We start from the raw sequence: 14,814 nt of genomic DNA, 5'->3' as shown, positions 1-14,814 counted from the left end.
TCATTTTAACTTGTAAACCGCCCAGAATCACTTGTTCTGTGAGATGGGCAGCTATTCAGTTTGCAGCATTATGATAGCTGATTTTTTTGGGTAGACGGGGTGGAGGGTGGAAATGGAATATTATACAAGTGTTTAAAAAGTCATCTGGAATTCATCTTTTATCCTGATTGAAAACTTAGTATTTCACCACAAATTTCAGGAACAGTAAGTAACACACTTAAAAAAAAAAAAAGATTTACTGAACATAATTTGTACAGACAGGAAACATGCTTATGCTTTAATTTCAATTTTATATTTTAAAAAAATATTTCACAGATCCATGTAGGTTAATTAGGACAAGATAGGCTCTCTGCTGAGTTGTGGTGTTGAACAAAATAGGTAGACAGCTCTTTCAAGGCTTTGTAACGATGAGAGAGAGAGTTTTTCACAGACTTGGGCAATTCAGCATATCTGCAAAAGACAACTTAGAACTTCACCATGAGAAACTGCAAAACCTACTCATCTAGAGCAGGTAGAATTATAAATGGATTAATTAAATTTACTCTCTATTTCTTGGCTTAAATGTTGAGTCCTAAATTAAGGAATGATTTGATCAAATATTCTCGGGAGATATGGGAATTGCCAACGGAACATCTGTACTAAATCCATTATTATTAAATAGAATAAAACAAAAGAATAATCCAAATGCCTGCTGACAAATACATTCCTAAATATTTAAGACAAAATTGGTATTTTGTAGAACAGAGCTTGCACACTTTTTGATACTTGAATGTACAACAGTGACTGGGTAATTTTACTGACCGATTATAACTAATGAGAAAATATTCCCTTACGTCTCAGTGTAGCCTTCTGGCTGGAAGCAAGGATCCCATCCAAAATCTCGAGGTCCTCTTGGTTCAACTATATGCCCCTATAGGGAAAAGAGATATTTAATGTTGAATTTTCAGAGTTGGGCCTTACATAAAAGATACAGTTCTAAAGGAGCTGGCAGATGTGATCTCAGAACTACCAAATCATATCTTTCAAAGATCCTAGACCACCATGGTACACAAGAGGACTGGAAAAGAGCTAATATGGTTCCCATCTTCAAAAAAGAAAAAAAATGGATCCAGGAAACTACAGATCTATCAGCTGATATCAATACCTGGGAAGATTCTGGATTAGAGACTCAAGTAATGATAATCAAGCAATAAATCTGTGAACACCCAGAGGCAAGCAGTTATAACCAGAGATAGGTTTGTCAAAAACAAATCAGACAAATAATATTTTATGACAAAATGACTATGTTAGTGGAACAGCAAAATGCTATGGACACAATTTACTTGGATTTTAGTGAGGCATTTGATAAAGTAGGCCACAATTTACTACTAGATTAAGATAGAAAAATTAGACAGCATCATCATCAGATAGAATAGTACCTGGTTGACTAGCTGCACTCAACATATAGTCCTTAATGGAACTGTATCTATATGGAGGGAAATATGCAGTGGGGTACCTCAAGGTTCTGTCTTAGGCCCAGAACTCTTCAATATCTTCATAAACAATTTAGATGAGGAGAAAGAAGGGGAATTTATCAAATTTACAGATGACACCTATTTGGCGATACCTATCTGGAGCCACCGCTCCAAAAGATAGGGTCAGGAAAGATACATAAGGGTCTCAACAGACTTGAACACTGGGCCCTATCTAACAAAATGAAATTCAAAATACAGAAAAATAAGGTTTTCATTTATTTTCATTTATTTCATTTATTAGATTTCTATACCGCCCTACTCCCGAAGGACTCAGGGCGGTGCACAGCCAAACAATAAAAACACATACAATACAAAATTTAAAAAATAGAATAAAATCAAATTAAATAATTTTGGCCCCGACAAATTTAAAACCCCAAACTTTTAAAACCAATTTAAAATTGAATATATAAATACTAAAAGATGTTTAAAATTTTAAAAATCTTTTATAAAAGAGGGGGAAAAATTAGGCCAGGCCGGCCTGGTGAAATAGTAAGGTCTTTAAGGCGCGGCGGAAGGTGCGCAGATCCGGGATCCTCCGTATCTCTGGGGGAAGCTCGTTCCAGATAGTAGGTGCCCCCACAGAGAAGGCTCTCCCCCTGGGGGCCGCCAGTCGGCATTGTTTGGCTGACGGCACCCGGAGGAGCCCCTCTCTATGGGAGCGTACCGGCCGGTGGGAGGCTATTGGTGGTAGTAGGCGGTCCCGCAAGTACCCGGGTCCTAAGCCATGGAGCGCTTTAAAGGTGGTAACCAAAACCTTGAAGCGCACCCGGAAGACCACCGGGAGCCAGTGCAGCTCACGCAGGAGAGGTGTTACATGGGAACGCCATGTCGCTCCCATTACCACCCGCGCGGCCGCACTCTGCGCCAGTTGGAGCCTCCGGGTGCTCCTCAAGGGGAGCCCCATGTAGAGAGCGTTGCAATAGTCCAGGCGGGAGGTGACAAGGGCATGAGTGACTGTGCGTAAAGAGTCCCGATCCAGAAAGGGACGCAACTGGCGAATCAGGCGAACCTGATGAAAAATCCTCCCGGTCACGGCCATCAAGTGCTCTTCTAAAGACAGCCGTGAATCCAGGAGGACGCCCAAGTTGCGAGCCCTCTCCGTGGGGGCCAATGATTCGCCCCCAATAGTCAGTGATGGTGTCAACTGACTATATCGGGACGTCGGAAACCACAGCCACTCAGTCTTGGATGGGTTGAGCCTGAGCCTGTTCCTCCCCATCCAGATCCGTACGGCCTCCAGGCACTGGGACATCACTTCAAGGGCATCGTTGGGGTGATCCGGGGTGGAGATGTACAGCTGGGTGTCGTCAGCGTACTGATGGTACTCCACCCCGAAACCACGGATGATCTCGCCCAGCGGCTTCACATAAATGTTGAACAGGAGAGGCGAGAGGACCGACCCTTGCGGCACCCCACATATGAGGGGCCTCGGGGTCGACCTCTGTCCCCCTGTCAACACAGACTGCGACCGGTCAGAGAGAAAGGAGGAGAACCACCGCAACACAGTGCCTCCCACCCCCAACTCTTCCAACCGGTGCAGCATGATACCATGGTCGATGGTATCAAAAGCCGCTGAGAGATCTAACAGGACCAGGACAGAGGAGCACCCCCTGTCCCGAGCCCTCCAGAGATCATCAACCAACGCGACCAATGCCGTTTCCGTGCTGTACCCGGGCCTGAAGCCCAACTGGAACGGATCCAGATACGTCGTTTCATCCAGGTGCTGGGGGAGCTGTTGCGCGACCACACTCTCAACAACCTTCGCAACAAAGCGAAGATTGGAGACCGGACGATAATTTACCAACATTGCCGGGTCCAGGGAAGGCTTCTTGAGGAGAGGCCTCACCACCGCCTCTTTCAAGGCAGCGGGAAAGTCACCCTCACTCAACGAAGCGTTTATAATCCCCTGGAGCCAGCCTCGTGTCACTTCCCGGGAAGCCAGTACTAACCAGGAAGGACACGGGTCCAATAAACAAGTGGTCGCGTTCAGTCTACCCAGAATCCTGTCCACGTCCTCAGGGGTCACAGGATCAAACTCATTCCAGATAACATTCTCAAGACCTGCCCCTGTCTCTCCCCCTGAGACTACCCAGTCGGAGTCCAAATCTTCCCGAATCTGGTTTTAGTCTTAGGCAAGAAAAATCAGATATACAGGTACAGATTAGATGAAACTGACTCAATAGCAGTAACTGTGAGGGATCTTGGGGTCCTAGTGGACAATCATCACTTAAACATAAGCCAACAATGTGCAGCAGCAACCCCAAAAAAGGCAACAGAATTCCTAGGTTGCAGTAACGGATAGAATCAAGATCACGTGAAGTATTAGTACCGATTTATAAAGCCTTAGTAAAATCACACTTAGAATACTACATCCAATTTTGGTGACCATTTTATAAAAGTACAGAATGTGGAAAGTGCAGAAAAAGCAATAAAGATGCTTAGGGGGCTGGAAGCTAAAACATACAAAGTTGCAGGAATTGGATTTGTCTAATCTAGTGAAAGGAAGGACTAGGGGTGAGATGACAGCACTGTTCCAATATTTCAGGGGCTGCCACAAAGAGGGTGTCAACTATTTTCCACAGCATCTGAAGGTAGGACAAGAAGTGGATGGAAATTAATTAAGAAGAGAACCAACCGAGAAACGAGAAATGTCCGGACAGCACAATTAATTAAAAATTAATTAAAAAGTTTCTTTTCCTATGCATTAGGTACAACATTCAAACCAGCAAAGGAAGAAACCTGACAAAGAAAGAAATCGGCAAAATAAATAGATTAATATTTCTGAAGCCATTAAACAGGATGGATTTGATTTAAGTCACAATTTAAATCATTTAAATTACTAGTAAAAAGGCTTGATTTAAATCAACTCAATTTAAATCAAAATTTTTAAAGAGCAACTGTCATCTCTGTCCCACAGTGGCGGCTCCTCTGATGTGCTGTTGACTCACCAATAGTCCAAATATTGCAGAATATACAGCCTTGTTTATTTATTTATTGAATTTATATTGCCGCCTATTCACCCATGGCGATTCAAGGCAGTTTACAGAATATAAGACCACATTTAAAACAATAAAAACTAACAAAAAGAATCAAATAAATTAATATAGTACAACATAACAAAATCACCCCCCATCTCCCACCCCAGCAACAGCAGATCACACAAGCCATTTAATGGGCTCCATCTTGCTCTGGGTTCTCAGGCCCACTGGCAGAACAGGTCTTCAGCACCTTCCGGAAGAGTATTAGAGTGGGGGCCATTCTAATTCCTGGGGCACTGATGTTCCAGAGAGGGAGCTACCATGGAGAAGGCCCTTCTTTTGGGTCTCACCAGGTGTATCTCCCTCAGGGATGGGACCCGCAACATTCCCTGCCTTCCCGCTCTGATGGGTCGGATAGATGTACCTGGCAAGAGATGGTCCCTCAGATAACTTGGTCCCAAGCCATGAAGGGCTTTAAAGGTGACAACCAGCACCCTGAATTCCACCTGGAAGCAAATCAGCAACCAATGCAGCTCCCGCAGGAGAGGTGATATATGTGCACAGTGTGGTCTGTACAAAACCATGTGGGCCACTGCATTTTGCACCAACTGGAGTTTCCGGATGCTCTTCAAGGGCAGCCCTATGTAGAGCGCACTGCAATAGTCAAGACGGGAAGTGACTAGGGCATGAGTAACTTTATGTAGGGACCGTTGGTCCAGGAAAGTGTGTAACTGGCGCACAACCCGCAGTTGCGCAAAGGCCCTCCTGGCCCTGACCGCCACCTGCTCCTCAAGCAGGAGTCGTGAGTCCAGGAAAACCCCTAGATTACACACAGGGTCTGTTTGCGGTAGTGCCACCCAATCCAAGACCAAAGGTGGCAATTGTCCCTGAGCCAACGAACCACAAACCCAGAGCCACTTGGTCTTGCAAGGGTTGTTTCAAACCATTGCTCCCCATCCAGCCCCTAACAGCCTCCAGGCACTGCGAGAGGGAGGACACGGCATCACTTAACTCATCATGGGCTGAGACATACAGCTGAGTATCATCAGCATATTGGTGATATTTCAATCCATGGTGACGGATGATCTCACCCAGTGGCTTCATATAAATTTTGAACAGGAGCGGAGAGAGTACCAAGCCCTGCGGAACCCCATAAAGCAATGGACGAGGGCTGGATCTCTCCCCTCCTATCAACACTGACTGAGAGCGGCCACAGAGGAAGGAAGTGAACCAGGATAGCACAAGGCTTCCCACTCCCATCCCGAAAGCTGCCAAGAGGTCAAGTAGAGCAAGGATGGATGCACTACCCCCATCCCACTACCCCCTGAGATCATCCAAAAGTGCAACTAATGGCATTTCTGTCCCAAATCCAGGGCTGAATTCTGACTGGTAGGGATTGAGATAATCCATTTCATCCAGAAGCCTCTGGAGCTGCCATGCAACCACACCTTCTCGACAACCTTCCCCAAAAAGGGAAGACTGGAGACAGGTCGGAAATTATCCAACTGGGTGGAGTCCAGCGATGGCTTCTTAAGAAGAGGGCAGACCACAGCCTCCTTAAAGTGCTGGGGCACCGCCCCCTTCTGTAGGGAAGCATTAATCACTAACAGAGTCCACCCGCCTGTCACCTCCTGGAAGCTTTCACAAGCCAGGAGGGACATGGGTCTAAAACACAGGTGCTTGCGCGCATACTCCCTAGAATCCTGTCCACTTCCTCGGGAGCAACAGGGTCAAACTGTTCCCAGATAACAGGGTGAGAACCTGCCTCAGGGGCTTCCACCGGACTAGCAACTACACCGGCATCTAACTGGGAACAAAGTCGAGCGATTTTGTCTTCCAGAAAATCTGCAAATTCCTCAGCGCGCCTTCAGGTGGACCTCAATCACCTCCTTCCCCTGGAGGCAGCGGCTCACCTTAAAGAGGGTCGCTGGGCGATTATCTGCGGACGCAATTAGTGTGGAGAACTATTTGCACTTTGCCGCATGAATCGCCACGAGGTAGGCCTTAGTAACAGCTCTTACCCGTGTTCAATCGAGTTCATCCCCTGTCTTCTGCCAGCGGTGCTCTAGACATCTTCTCATGCATTTCATCCCTCTCAGTTCCTCTGTATACCATGGGGCAGAGAAAGGTCGCATGGGTGCAATCCTATCCAGAGTGTCAGTCACCTTCCTATTCCAAACAGTGACTAAGAGCTTGGTTGGACTGCACAGTATTCATGCTACGTAAAATAAATTATTAATGTATCTTAAATAACAAACTATCTTTAGATAGATTTTTATTCCAAAAGCATTTTATTAAAATAAATTTAATAAAAATAAAAAAAATCCAATTTAAATTTTAAAAAAATCCAATTTAAATAAAAATATTGATTTTTTTATTTTTTAAAAAATATTGATTTTTATCCACCCTGCCATTAAATGATACGTAGCAGGATGTGAATACTAGTGCACAGAATCAGGACTAGTCAGCTTACGGTACATGCCCTCTATGTGGCCGTCTACACCCCATTTGTGACTGTTCAGAAATTTAAGATGCATAGCTACAATTCAACAGCACAAGCAGCCATTCTGGCAGGGAAAACTTTGTTTCTTTTCAAATATTAATCTGTCCCTGCAAAACTAAAAAAAAAAAAAAACTGGCAAAAAACTAGCTATTTTGAGAAATGCATTTTTCATTTAAACCCTTTTTGCAACATCATCAGATAGCCTTTGCAACAGTTCAGGAGATTAACCTAGTAGAAGTTACCTACCCAGCCCTAAAATGAGAATGCACAGGATTCTCATCCTGTGCACTCCAGAGGATCACTCCAGATGATACCATTACCTTTCACTTCCAACTCAACTCAGAAATGTTTAATAAGTACAGTTACTTTTATCAAGCAGTGATAATTCTGTTCACCCATTCTAGAAGAAGTACACTCATAACTAAGCAGGCAGCTGCATGGAGTGACAATAATTAAACAACTTAATTTAAAACCAGGAATTTGAAAACAAGAAGCTGCATATCTGACACTGCTGTAAATGTACATAGAAATATATCCCACTACTATCAATCACATTACTTTTGCACAGCAAACCAACCAACTTATCTTCCTTCATTCCTTCTCACCTACCTACCTATACTGTTTTATATTTGCTATAAAATAAGTTTCGTTACTTCTCCCCATATGTAATAGCACCAGCCTACTTATGGGCACTAATCAAGAATGAGATAACATTGTTGAAGCACTTGGACTACGTTTAAGATGTTATGTATGAATGCTGAAAGTGGCTGTTATTATGCTAAGAAAAGGAAATAGAGTTCAATTCCTCAAGTCGTTTACTAACACAGATAACTAAACATTGTCATACGCACTTGAGTCTGGCCTTTGAATAACTTTACAGGATCATCTGGATTTCCAGTGCTGAAAGCAAAGGTGCAGAGAGCGTAAGCAGATTTATCTTCAAATCCTGCTAACAGTTTGTAGAGACCTAAGCAATAAGAAAAAAAAAGTCACAATTTCTTCTTCAGTAAATTTTGCTTGATGGAGGGAGAGATGTGTAGGACACAAAATGGCAGTTCTTATGTTTTGGAATTTGATCAGTAATCCATATGTCTAATGTGTTTGATATATATCAAACAAAAACCAATAGGACTAGTAGCTTTTCTATTCAAAGGACATAATCCAGTTAAAAATTCAATGAGTTCTTTTCTGCTCCTGTATATATGCTTGTGGCAGAAGAAATATTTTTTATCCACCAAAATAAGGGCAAGCAAAAATATTTAAAATCATCATTTGTTTACTATAAACTCTTGCCTTTATGAAGGCTAAAACAGATCTAAGATATGGAACATTAGGACCAATTCTGCCAAATAGATACTTTAATATGAAATCAGACAAAAACTTAAAGCCTTTTTAATATTTTACAAGTTATCCTAGCTTTCTACTGGAAAATATCATTCAAAGCAGAATGGAATAGGACAGAAAGGGTCTGCAAGTACAAATCAAGAAGAGAGGATGGAAGAATGGTAGCACATAGAACACTGAAAAGTAAAATCATCAGGAATAAAACAATCCTATTTTAAAATGGAAATAAAAAGAAATGTACCGATTGCATAATCAATATGGATTATGGCAAGGCCAGTGCTGGCAAAACAGCACCATTCAACATTTGAGTAACGCAGACTATTTAATGAAGGAAACAGCCCAATCCCAGAAGGAAGTTTATGTGAAAGAAAAGACTGAGTTACCTTCTGGCTTTAGCTTTTCTAGGAACCATTTTCTGAAACACAAATACAGGCACAAATCATATTTTTCACTATCATAAGAATAATAACACTTGAATATTATTCAACAAGCAAGGCAAGACCAAAATTATCTGTTAAATAAATAAGTTACCAAATATTTAATCCAAATAACAGCTCCACTTTTGTACAAGAGTTCCAAGAAAATGTGCAGTTTAAAGTAGGACTATTAAAATCTCATAAAAACTAATGAACAGAAATAAAATAATAAGTAAAATACAGCAAAAATATAACAATTAACAGTGAAAACATCAGCAAATTCTTGTTCAGCAAAACTGATAACAGTAACAGCGTGCTTGTACTTTATTGTCCTCCTTATCAGAAATACAAGAAATCCAAACATAAAGGCAAGAGTTTATAGTGGATCCCTCTTTTCTTCTTGCATCACAATGGGAACTAAAACAAAATGCAAGCAGAGCATTTCTTATTTAATAACCCAGCTGGATTAGGCAAAAGATCATCCAGTTCAAGATTCTGTGCCATACTTTGGCCAATGGGATCCAGTTTCGATACTCACAAGCCTGGGTGGTGGATGACAGTTGCTTCTTAGTAACCAACATTTAATTCATGTTGCCCATGATTCAGTAGGTGTAAATGGTCATCAGTATCAGGAAGGATCGATATATTCTCTTCTATGAAATTGCCTACTCCTTTTTAAAACTGTCCAATAGCTGCCATTAATACAATAGTTGGCAACAGCCATTGCAGTTTAACTATGTGTTGTGTACAAAGGCATTTTCTTCTCTCAGTACTGAATCTTCCTATAGTTTCATTGGATGACCTCAGGTTTTAATATGGTGAGGAGAAAACATTGGTCTATCCATACCATATATATTATGCATCGTTTATATACTCCATGTTTCTTTTTATTCTCCTTCATTTCAAATGACAGAGCCACAATCAGAATAGTCTTTCCTCACAGGAAAATAATTGTGATTTCCTTTTTTTCATACGTTTCCCAATTTTGTCATTCACTCATTTTTGTGCACTTAAGTCAGTCCTGCTTTTTGGCAATTGCCTGGGCAAGTCCTTGAGATTTTTTAAAAAAATATTTACCATGGTGGTCATCCTAGAGTTTAGAAAGAAGCTAAAGTCACCTAAATTAGCTTTGTGCCTAAGGCAGAACTCATGCTTTTCCAGTTTCTAGCCTAGTGCCTTTACTCCTTTACCAAACTGAGTCTCTAATGTTGTAATATCTGTTTTTTCCTCCAGAAATGTTCACAACACTGAACTGTACAAGGGAGGGAGGAGGTAGTGGTGAAATCTAAAATTTGTTACTACCGGTTCTGTGGGCGTGGCTTGGGGGGGGGTAATGTGACTGGATGGGCGTGGCCTTTTTTTTTTTTACTTTTAAAACCATTTTTTCTACAACCTCTTCGCCAAAGAGGTTGTAAAAAAATGCTTTCAAAAGGCTCTGACGATCAGGCAACTCGGCTTGGATCGTCAGAGGCATTTAATAAAAAAAAAGGGTTTTTTTCTTTTAAAAGCCTTTGACGATCCCAGCTGAGCCGCGCGATCATCAGAGGCTTTTTTTTTAACTTTTAAAAGCATTTTTTCGGCTTAAGAGGTTGTAGAAAAAATGCTTTTAAAAGTAAAAAAAAAGCCTCTGATGATTGTGCGGCTCAGCTGGGCATGGGGGGATGGGGGCAGGGATTTTTGCTACCAGTTCTCCGAACCACCCGCCTCCATCGCTACCGGATCGGGTGATCCGGCCCGAACCAGGAGCATTTCACCCCGGGAGGAGGCTTTTTAATAGTTCTAAATATCAAAGCACTCAGAAAATAACCAACACATATCTAGACCTCTGCTTTCTCTGCTTTCTTTTTTAAAAGGCTTGTAATAGGGATGCAAAAAAGACAATAGAACTTTCAATAGAACTAGATAATTAAGATAAACATAAATTCCTTTATGCCTAATATTCCTTCTCACCTGTTTTACCTCTAACCTGCAGTATTTTCTTTTCTCCAATTATCAGCTATCCTCTCAGCAAATTACTGGAGTCCAACTTACATATATGGCCCTGGGAGACCTCCAAGAGCAGTGAAACACAAACAGGTATCTTCCACTATAACTGGTCCCTGAATCTGTTAAAGAAAAATAATAATAAAACAACAAAAGAACAATGAAAACCTAAATTAATTTTTTGAAGTAGTTCCACATATTGTAAATAAAGCTTTTTAAAAATTTTAGGCAACTTCTATCCCAAGTTAATCTCTGACAGGAATAATATAATTTAAAGATTTGTTGCAGAAACCACTTTTAGGAATGTATATAATGTAGATGCCAAATGGATATAAACAGAATGGCCTCATAGTTGGAGCTCAGCATTTTTAAAGATGACTGTGACAAAATGTAATCAGAGGTAACACAATGTCCAGTGTTCCAATATTTGCCACAAAAATGAGCGGGTCATCCTATTTTCTAAAACACTAAAGGCAAGACAGGAAACAATGGATGAAAACTAATCAAGAAGAGAAATAACCTAGAACTAAGGAGAAATTTACTTACAGTTAGAACAATTAACCAGTGGAACAGCTTGCATTCAGAAGTTGTGGATGCTCCATCACTGGAGGCTTGTCTGGAATGGTATAGGGCCATGATGGTGTACCTATGGCATGCGTGCCACTGCACCTGGAGCCCTCTCTGTGGGCACGCAAGCCATTGCCCAGCTCAGCTCCATCGCGCATGCGTGCGTGCCTCCTGCCAGCCAGCTGATTTTTTGGTCTCTGGCACAGGGCGCATGCGGGAGATGCGTGTGTAGTCGCACGTGCATGCATGGGGGGAGCAGCGCCCCCTCCTGTCCCCAAATGTTTTTTGTCCCAAGAGGTTTCAGGGAGGCCTGCCAGGCCCAAAATGGGCCACCAGGGGTGTGTGGAATACCCCCCCCCATGGCCCGTTTTTGGTCCCAGGAGGCTTCAGGGAGGCCTACTAGGCCCAAAATGGGCCACAGGGGGTCGCACGCACATGTGCCGGGTGGGGGGAGGTCGCGCGTGCATGTGGAGGGGAGCGTGTGCGTGCATGGGGGAAAGTCAGCGTGCATGCGTGGGGAGGCAGGGCATGCAGGGGGCACTGCATTATGGGTGTGGGCACACGCGCGCACGACCCCCAATGCTGCCCCCGCTTTTGGCACATGACGGCAAAAAGGTTAGTCATCACTGGTATAGGTCTCCTGCTTGAACAGGGGATTGGAATAGGAGACCTCCAAGATCCTTTCCAACTCTGTTCTCTTAGCAGCAAGAGAAATTGCAGATTAATCAGCTACATGGGATTCATAATTATATGTAACTGAAATTTTTCTACTATTTTTCAAGTGTTACAATTGCCCTAAATTGAAACATGCAATTGAGTCATTGGAGTTAAGAGTTACTAAATATAATTCTTATTATAAATATAAATATAAATATAAAATGCATGATAGTCTGCTGATTTCTTGTAGATGTTTTTTAAAAAAATATGGACAATAAAAAGAGGAGACATTAGCAGAATATGCACAAGTCAAAAACAGTATAATATAAAGAGTTCATATTGTACTTTTTTGACCCTAGCCAAACATTAAACATTCTTTCTGGAGTCAAAACGGCTTGTACGTCTCAATGGAATATACAGCAAAATTTATCTGAGCATAAATTATAAAATTTTCCTGGGTTTCTTGGTGCCTTACATAATGAGCTAACTAAAGGAATATTTCAACCTGCTTAGCTGCTTCCAGGCACTTCTGGGTAGAAATATCATCAGGCTCCCCTTGGTACTCAGGTACTACAAAATTTTAAAGAAAAGTAAGGTTAGTGGTGATCAGTAGTTTGCTAAGGTACCAGACAAATGGAAACATGAACTCACGGTCTATTTTCTTTGCAACCAATTTGTATGGAAAGGAGTCACCTAGAATCTGAATCACCTGCAAGATAAAGAGAAGTAGTTAGTTTTGAATACTAATAAGCTTTCACAAGTTACATCTCTTAGCCCATATCTTGGACAATGTAGCAGTGCCTTTATTATGAACTATGTTACTCTGAGAAGCCCAAATGCCACATTCTCTTTTCATATTTCAGAAAATTGTTAAAAACTTCCTACTTCATCAAGGATTCATCTACACTGATTGTGGGCACTCTTCTATGCATGTGGTGGTTTTTCTACTTTGCTTTTATTTTCTTCTACACCGCCAAGAGTTATTGTTACAAGTATAGGATAAAGACATTTTCTTCTGGGGAGGTATTTCTGGACAGGAGTGGTGCGATGGCCTAGAGGTGGAGCTCTCACCTCACAATCAGGAGGCTGTGAGTTCAATCCTAGAGGCAGATATTTGTCTCTCTGGGCACACTGAGAATATATCTACTGAACAAACTCTGCATTGGTGACAGGAAGGGCATCCGGCCATTAAAACAGCTAGCTCCATTCAGTTGTCCAGATTCCACCCTGCAAGGGATTATGGGGTCGTTAAATGAAGATGATGGTATTTCTGGACTGACAGTTCCTAGTGACATCAATCAAAAAAGTTTTCCTACTGGATTATTTTCTGGATTTAAACGTATAAAAGTGGGGAAACACAACAGTGCTACAAATTGAAAATACTAATGGCTAAATCTATATAACGGATGGCTTAGACTTATAACATCATTACTTTCCACCAGTGTTTGCTAGGATTGCAAATATTCAGACAACACTAAACCGGTAATAAAGAGGTACAGAAGTCTTGGTTGTCCAGACTTTTGTAACTCAGAATAGGTAATCCAAGCATTGCAGAATTTTGTTTTAGCGCTGAAGCAATCAATAACGCCAATTCTCATAAATAGAACTCATGTTCTACATGAGATACATAGAAATCCCAACTCTTGCAAGGGCTGGCCCGTTTATTCGTTAGCGAAGAACAGCTTTTCTCAATCTCGGCCATTTAAGATGTGTGAACTCCAACTCCCAGAATTCCCCACAACGCTGCCTGGGAAATTTTGGGAGCTGAAGTTCACACATCTTAACGTTGCTGAGATTGAGAATCGCTGCCCTATAAGTATCAAGTTTACTATTCGCAGCAACAGAAAAACAGCTAAACACTAGCCAGTGCCATCACCCATGCGCTTTGTAAACGACGGCAGAAACCCACCTCCTCCAGTTTCTTAACATTGCCGGTGACAAACACCACGCTCCGGCCGGCCGCCGGTATCATCGCCATCGTGCTCTTGACGCCTGCGCAGTTAACGTAAACAATCAGAAATCCTCAAGGTCCCCCTGCGCAGCCTTTCACTCCGAAGACAAGCAAGCAAGCAAGCTTTGACGGTATACGATGAATGACGCTAAAGAAGGGAGGAACCTATTGCAAACCCATTGGACGTAAAAAGCCAAGATGGAAGCCTTGGCCAACCAATGAGCTTTGAACGTAGAGGAAGGACTCGGAGAGGAACAAAAAAAGTGGGCGGATGAAGACTCCGAGGGCACTTCCGGCTTGGGTTGTCTCCCCTCCCTCCCGGCTTCTGGGATCGCCTTCTCGTGGCTTTAGCCATGGAGGCGTTGCGGTTGCTGCCGAGAGACGGTCGAGACTTCGCTTCGTCGGAGTATTGGGACCGATTCTTTCGGAAGCGAGGCGAGCGCGCCTTTGAGTGGTACGGGGAGTGGTCAGGACTCGGACCGACTTTGGGGCGGTATCTGCGCCTGCGGGACTCGGTGAGACGAGATAAACCGGAGGAGAAAAACAAAAGTTAGGGGAAAGGAGAGCACGTGGGCAGGGCATAAACTTTATTCGGTGGAGGCATTTCTTGGCTCCGGAGGAGTTTTCATTACGAGAGATCAGACAAACCAACTTTCGGAGCGACATTCGAGTCACTTAAATATAAATTAGCCAGCCTGTTTTATGTCTCTGGCTGCTTTAATCTCTTGGATAACTGCAGTCTTCACAGAAAAGATATTATTTCTTCTCCATCCACCTCAGTCGTTACACCTATGTAGACTAAAATAATAAAGGGTTAAAAATAACCTTTTGCCTTATGTCTTTTAAGTTATAAGCCAAGGGGTAGGCTGAGTTTTTTTATTCATCATGTAGGAAGTCAGGA

General features: G+C 42.4%; 2 protein-coding genes across 6 annotated transcripts in view; one reads left to right on the top strand and one right to left on the bottom strand.

The window, feature by feature from the left end:
* Window positions 1-248: 248 nt before the first annotated feature.
* Window positions 249-14,011, bottom strand: ITPA (inosine triphosphatase). The gene is made up of 8 exons (XM_034409819.3): window positions 13,872-14,011; window positions 12,614-12,671; window positions 12,468-12,532; window positions 10,787-10,860; window positions 8,723-8,754; window positions 7,847-7,962; window positions 834-910; window positions 249-450 (listed from the first exon to the last, which is right to left on the bottom strand). The coding sequence occupies exons 1-8, from the start codon at window positions 13,938-13,940 to the stop codon at window positions 327-329; spliced, it is 615 nt and encodes a 204-aa protein (XP_034265710.1). The 5' UTR covers window positions 13,941-14,011; the 3' UTR covers window positions 249-326.
* Window positions 13,993-14,814, top strand: part of METTL13 (methyltransferase 13, eEF1A N-terminus and K55) — a 19,105-nt gene continuing 18,283 nt past the window's right edge. For 3 of the 5 annotated variants that reach the window (XM_034409816.2, XM_034409817.2, XM_034409814.2), the window contains exon 1: window positions 13,993-14,428. In XM_034409816.2, coding sequence (XP_034265707.2) covers window positions 14,267-14,428 — 162 coding nt within the window. In that variant the 5' untranslated portion in view covers window positions 13,993-14,266. The remainder of the gene's footprint in view (window positions 14,429-14,814) is intronic. The other 2 variants (XM_087890159.1, XM_034409818.3) reach the window with 1 other exon arrangement.

Source organism: Pantherophis guttatus, chromosome 3, assembly GCF_059756535.1.
Source record: "Pantherophis guttatus breed Tessera chromosome 3, ASM5975653v1, whole genome shotgun sequence".
NCBI lineage: Eukaryota > Metazoa > Chordata > Lepidosauria > Squamata > Colubridae > Pantherophis > Pantherophis guttatus.
This window is presented reverse-complemented; position numbering and strand designations above follow the sequence as displayed.